General features: G+C 38.2%; 1 protein-coding gene across 3 annotated transcripts in view; it reads left to right on the forward strand.

Moving 5' to 3' along the window:
• LOC148522939 (membrane-spanning 4-domains subfamily A member 4A-like) overlaps positions 1-2,278 on the forward strand; it is a 143,537-nt gene extending 141,259 nt beyond the window's left edge. For all 3 annotated transcript variants that reach the window (XM_088473576.1, XM_088473574.1, XM_088473577.1), the window contains one exon: positions 1,802-2,278. In XM_088473576.1, the coding sequence (XP_088329702.1) occupies positions 1,802-1,867 (66 nt within the window). In that variant the 3' untranslated portion in view covers positions 1,868-2,278. The remainder of the gene's footprint in view (positions 1-1,801) is intronic.
• Positions 2,279-7,379: the final 5,101 nt, after the last annotated feature.

A 7,379-nucleotide genomic window follows, 5' to 3' on the forward strand; every position in this document is an offset into this window, starting at 1 on the left:
GTTTACACTGAACACAGAAAAAAAGAGATTTTCCCCCCAGCACACTGCAGCAAAAACAATACTTAAATCCTACATGATAATAGAGATTTAGAGGTATTAGTTACACACATTTGCAAATATATGAATAAGCGCCAGGCCAATCGTCAAGCCTCCTCTATACTGGCGTCCCTAACATTAAGGGGTTCACGAACGAGAAGCAAGGCACCCCAAAAAAATTCCAGCCAAGGGCCATCCCCAGGGCATCACACGAAAAAGGGAAAAAGGTGATAGTGAAGTATAAAGAATAGATGTGTAAAGATAAATCAATAAGTGTTAATGAAATGATAAAGAATTAAAATTACATAAATAATGTACAAACATTAAGGAATGCCTCCATTTGCCCAGCCACCCCCTCCCCGCCTCCCAAACGGGGCGAGCTGTCAATCACCATCGACAGCTCGCCCCCTTTGGTGTGAGTCCCATAGCGACGGAGCACCCGTCACCAGCCGGGTCTCGCGCATGCGCACATTGGAGCTGGCTCCGACATGCGCATGCACAGTGGTCAAACATTGACCCACTTGCGAGTGCCTTGCACTTGTGAGCGGGTCTGAATAAGGCCCACAAACTCCACCACCAACATATTCTACCACCAACACCTTCATCATCAACCTCCTGTATGATAGGAGGTAGGCCTGCACCCAATTTGCAATGGTTAAATGACTCCTCTCCTGTCCAGGATTCCAAGAAGAATCTGAATTTGCTAGTGCTGCTGCTGATGCTGAAGGTGATTTTTCATCACAGAAGAGGACTAAGCACAGTAGTTTCAAATAGCAATTGACTGTGAAACAAGGTTTTGCAAGAGGTTCCAAGTATGACAGTCACCATATTTTTGCACAGTGGATCACTGAAGCCATGATGGCTATGTTGGCAATAGATCTGCATCCAATATCTGCCATCAATGCATCTGGTTTAAGACAGTTAGTTTAGCCAGCCAGCTCACCGCAGCCTTTGGGCTATATTGGTGAAATCAATATTGTGAGCTGTGAGGTGGTCAGAATTGACTGGACATGACTTGAAATGAATGTTATTAATGTTAATAATACCGTAGATACAAAAACAGGTGAGAGTTACATTATTTTAGCTTTTTCTTCAATTTTTACAGAAATCCAAAACAGTTGAAGGTGGTTTTGCCAAAACTAAAACACGGCAAAGATTTAGAGCCAAAACCAAAACATGAGTGTCCACGCAGATATTTGCTTGGTAGAGGGAAAAAATAGTGCAATTTTCTACTGGACTTCTAACCTTCTAACATGAGTGTCTTGTCTATGATAGCAATAAATGTCTAAACAAATGTAAAAAAAAAATCTGGTCTACATGGCTAGGTCCCCCTTATGCATTGGACCAGAATCCTTCCACTTCCCTAGACTCCATTTTATCCATGAGTGCCCGCACCTACAATATGTTTTGCTGATCTGATTTGCTTGTCTACTTCAATGTAAATTCCTGACCCTGCTTATTTGATTCTCACGATTTTGATAAAGCATTGTACATGCGTTTATAGTACTTTATTGTGCTTCTGTTTTCGTTTGAAGTATTTAAAGAGTAAAAAGGGCAATAAAACTGTATTAAAAGAAAAACCCTCAATGAAACGGCAAGTACAAAGTACAATACCTACATATGTAAAGTAATCTTTAAAGGCATAAGCCAAATTAAAATGAATGTACAGTATAAACGTAAAAGTATTCTTTAAAAAAAATGATGATGTTACCTTTAATGCTTTTATGTATGCTTATTGTTGTTTTTGTATTGTCTCTCCTTACAGGTGTTTGTGATGCAGAATGATACTGCAGTTTCCATGAACCCTTCCAGAGTTCCAGCAACATATTAATTTTCCACCATCACCGACATCTTCCATCCAATATGTCAATGATATGTATTAATGTTATGTCAAATTTGTATATCGTACTGTAAAGGTTCCCTTCTATGTATGCACAGTGAAGGCAGTTTTTTTAAGCAAATATGTATGAGAATACAGTTTACTCTATCAGATTACCTAGAACCAGTGTCTCCAGGTGTTTTGGCAAATTTTGTTTTCATATGAATGTGAGTGTCTTGTAGCTAGTGAACTAGTTTGCAAAGATTGTGATGAAAATTAAAATCGGAATTCTATACAAGATGATGTTTTTGAACAAACTGTACTTATATTTTAAAATTTCAACAAAAAAATATTTAAAACACTTTGCAAATGACCTTGTAACAGAACACAAAGGTGTGCTATAATATTAGAATGAATTCTTAGAGATGGAGATGCAATGTAAAATATGACTGCATTGACCGGTGGTCAGAATGCGGGTGATCAGAATACCGACAGCCGCATCCCGACAGTCAAAATGCTGACCCAACTAGGTAAGTATCCTAACCCCTAACCCAACCGCTCCCTTCCTACACCTGAGCCCTAACTATCACAGGTCATAAATAATGTGACATAAACATGTTGCGATCAAAACTTCATTTTTATATTGGCAGCCTGGATATAAAAATATGCTGCAAGGGAGGAATGGTAAATGTGCTACATCTTCCCATTTGTCTGAGATTAGTATAATCCATTTATATACCTGGCTAATCAAAGGGAATTCTCAATTTAAAAACACAATTTACCATCAAATTAGGGACATGTCTAGTGATATCAATCTGGGATTATTCATGAATTTTAAAGAAATAACTATACTTTTATTGGGGTAAAAAACAATCTGGTAGTTTTACTGGTATATGACCATATTGTTGTGTTTGTGTATTTATGGTAGAGAAACGAGTTCCACTAGCACATTGTACTGCAGAATATGTTCAACATATATCAGTTAAAAAAATATATAATAATATTATTAATAATAATTTTTTTCCAAAAGTACAGAAATCAAGAAAATATGGTATACACATAAAACCAGTAAAAAACTGATAAAAGACAATCAATAGCGATTTTTTAGTTAAAAAAATATAAATATATTTTTTAAAAATCGGATGTTTAGCTTATCTTTTTCAAATGGTATTTATGAAGAGTTCATAAGGCACAGGTTCAGGGTCCCAAGGCATTTTGTCCTCTCATCTGGACTTCATCAAGGGGAATGTCCCATTGATGTTACCTACCCTGTGAAGTATCTATGTATTATATATTGTTGTGTATTGTTTTATGAGATATCTTACTTAATTAAATAATTTTTTAATGCACAATACTTAGTACATTTATGAAATTTTAGAATATACCTGCGTAGGTTTTTTACATATATTTATATACCCAGGTTCTCATAGATGATTTTATTGCACTAAGTCACTTTGTTTACTGTCCTAATTAGGGACAAGCATATTTTGTACAGGTTGCACGATTTTGCACAAGTTACACTGGTTCATTTTATATATGCACTAGTAGGCGCTTGTGGTCAATTAAATTGTTTGAATTTATTTAAGCAATGTGGTCACAGGCCACTTGCACCCCAGTCCTGGGAATGGCGAGTGCAGGTCTGCACCCCAAATCTAGGAGTGGTGAGTGCAGTGGATTTCTGACTTTATATATATATAGTGTGGTTAGTTACCCAAAACAAGTATTTTATTTCACATTATATATAAAGTTCTTAAGGGATAGAACCAGAAATAATATACCCCATTATGGGCTAATGGTGCAGTTATTTAGAAGAGGATATAGCATTTCATACTATAAACTTTAATTTATTTATGGGTTTACCCAAGCAGATCCTGAAAATACAGATATGTCTACTTGCATTTTTGATGCTTGTGTGTTGTGAATCCCGTGCCCGCGACTGGGTACACATGCTCATGCTGAATTGGCATCCTCGATCCATAGATCAAACACAACCATGGCATGGCGTACCATGGTGCCGTGGCAAATCACATGGTGCGATGTGTGCACATGTTTGCCACGCAAGTGGCAAAGATGCAAGAGGACACAACTGTAACTGACACAATAATATAGCTTGGGTGGAGGCACTGAACATTTTTACCCTAGGGTTAGACATGGTTACATAAGGGGGTGATGAATTACATCTTGGAGAATATGGCCATAGCAACCAATTAACTTCTACCTATCATTTTATAGAATGTACTTGATACATGTTATCTACTGTAGAAGCTTATTAGTTTATTTGGGGGGATGTAGTTTATAGCCCAGCTATTGCGCATCCTGTGCTCAGAATGCTGTGCTGGAATCCCAACACAAGTCAGAATCCAGGTGCCAGCATCCCTAATGCTGGCATCCTGACAAAGAATTGGGTTAGGGGATAGGGTTGCCACTAGGGGGAGGGTTAGGGGTTAGGGTTTGCCACTAGGGGGATGGTTAGGGTGAAGCTGCGGGTGGGAAGGTAGGTTTAGGCTGTGAGGAGGGAGGTTAGGTTTAGGGGTAGGTGTAAGGTTAGGTAGGTGTCTTTATCCTAACCCTAGTTGGGATTCTGAGCACCGGCATCCTGTACCCGTCTCCATTAGGCAACTTGTCTAATGGAGACAAGTTGAATAATACTTCATACATTCCATCTAAGTATTTTGGGGAAGTTGTATCAAAGCTTGGAGAAAGATAAAGATGACTTTACAGGCTGTGTTTGAGAAATGACAGTTGGGAGCTGATTGGTTGGCACTTTGGGGTCTATTCATGTACATGCCCCATAGCCTTATGTAACTTTACACTAAAGTTTGCATGTTATTTTTGCAATATTTGAGTGTCTTAAGTAGCAATTCATGAACACTTACCTGCTCCATACTGCAATTCATTTTCATTGCTCACTGCAATTCTATTTTCTCCTTCACCTCTGATCTTTCCCTATTCCCGGTGCTTTCTTTTCTTTCTGCTCATGCGCCTGCCTGCTGCGCTTGTTGACCCAGGGAGGAGATAAAGGGGCAGAGGTAAAACATAAGCGTGCCAAAAAGACATGGAAATATTTCACTTCCCTGTCCTCAAAATAAGAATGAACAGATTACGCTGTCCAGCAAATCTGTAACAGTAGCAGAAATGGAAAACCAAGCTTTCCATTTCATGGTGAATCACACTAACCACACTAAAGTATTGTGATGCTATGCTTAAAGAAAGCAGAGGCGCAGCAAGAAGAAGAATAACACAGTAAGCCTCGCAATGAATAGAAGGCAATAAAAAGTCCTGTTTTCAGCTAAACAGGGCACTTCACTGCTACATTAATAGATCCCCTTATCTCTATCCAAGGTTTGCTTAAGCTCTGTTTATTTGTGCTGTGCCTATTTGCAACCTATATACATCTACACTGAATGACTTGAAATCTAGAAATTGGTTATCACCAATGAAATCACAATGAAAATAAATAAATAAAAAAATTAAAAAACACAGATTCAACAGAGCAGAAGTGGATTTAGTATGTCCCACACTGTAGAGACTAGGGGCAAACAAACCCCATTTTCTTCCCAATATTGTCCCTCTCTTCTCTGTCTTACACCAGAAAGACTATTACAAGCAGCATATTTGAGGTAAAAAATAAACTTTTAAATAAAGCAATGTACCAGATACAGGTGAATACTAGACCCATTGCTTGGGTTTTACACCAAAAAATTCCAGCCTGATGTTTTGTTATGGATTGTACTCAAACATGTAGATTTTGATGCAATGGTGAAAAGATCTTTATTTGCTCCTGCATTTAGATTTATATACTGTAACTGATTTTCATTTCTATTTGCAGAATTGGGCCTCATTTGGAGTTTGCCTATGTAACCCTTTTACCACCAGCAGCAAATGGAACGAGCCATTTAAATACATGTATATCTCATAACTGCAAAGGACATGTCTAACACACATTTGAAATGTGAGCAATGATATCACCAAGAATGCATCATGTCCCCAGCACTAGGGAGTCCTTGCCTTACATTTTCCCTTACTTTTGTAAAAATTAAGGGTCAGGGCTATTCGTTATTCCTGTAACACAGGAGATATCACTGATACAATTCTGCCCCGATAATTTCCACAGTCCCCATACTTTAGTATGGGACATATGAATTATGTAATTCATCGAGTTCCGAAAAAGCAATTTTATCGGAACTTGTGAGTGATACTGTACACCACCCAGAGATGGCGTACAGTATCCAATACCATGTACAAGCTGCTGTTTACACGGCGGCTTGTGCAGCAGAGGGATCTTTTCAGGTCCCTCCAGCTGTATTTACTTACCTTTGGTGTCTCTGGCTCTACTGTTTCCCTCAGAGCACCGGAGCTGGGGGAAAGCTTGTGCTACAGGCAGGGACACTGGGAGGAGCTTATGCTGTGGTGGCGGCAGAGGGGGAGATGATTACTTTAATTACAGGCAGAGGGAGTAGAACTGGAGGAAGTTACATGGACCGGGATGACTCTGGGGCCGCGGCCGGGATGCCTCAGCTACATGGGGAAAATGATCACTTTTCCAAAAACCTGACTCCGCAAAAAGAGCAGCTTTTCGGAAGTGATACTTTTGTTAGGGAGGCATGATGAATGACTCCAAAACATTTTTTAAACTTGCAGCGAGTTTAAAACATAATTATCACTAGTGATAATTATGTAATAATGAATAGATCCCTGAGACTTTCCATAACCCTAGACTCTATCACTCTAAACTACTAAAGGGATGAATGTTTTTGGCAACTTTGTTTAAAAGAGAGGAACTTCCCATTTCAAGCAACGCTACTACTTAAAAGAAGTTGTATGTTGTTTACTTTCTAAACAAAATATTCCCTACACTAAATAAAGTGAAATAGAAATAGTATAAAGATTTACAAAAAAAAATTATCAAATTGAGCAATTCGGAAGGCTGCGGCAACCCATGTTATGTAAACATTTACCAAACTACTGTGCATTCCATTGTGGGGATCATAGAGAATTTGATAATCATTTTTGGAAAATACAAAGTCTTTTGAAAAACAAAACTATTGGCTGAGCACAGGGATAAAGGGCTTGATTCAGAAGTCGGAGGATTTAGAACATCAGGTGCAAGCAACAAAAATGGCAGCCACTACTACACCTCCGTCCATCTCTGAATCATAGACCCAGAAGACCAAAAATGTATCCTCAAGACAGCTTTTATGAGATGGAAATACTGTAAGTAATAGGAATTAGAATAAAATTTGCTGCATACTCAAGTTACTTTTTATTATTTATAAATTTCACTTCTTTTTTTGAAATAATTGAATTGTTCAACTGAAACAAATGTTAATTTACTCATGCTATGCTATACTGATAATTATAGATATTCTCCTTAATATAACCAAAGAAACAGGGGCAAGCCAATTGCCTAACATACTGTACTATATAGTAGTTTAAATGTCCACTCCCTAGATTTGCAAAACTCATTGTACTGCACAATTCCTTGCATACTGTTGCTTCGGAAAACCTGTAAAGAACAAAAAAA

The sequence above is a fragment of the Taudactylus pleione genome, unplaced genomic scaffold, assembly GCF_031769625.1.
Source record: "Taudactylus pleione unplaced genomic scaffold, aTauple2 ptg000136l, whole genome shotgun sequence".
NCBI classification, from domain to species: domain Eukaryota; kingdom Metazoa; phylum Chordata; class Amphibia; order Anura; family Myobatrachidae; genus Taudactylus; species Taudactylus pleione.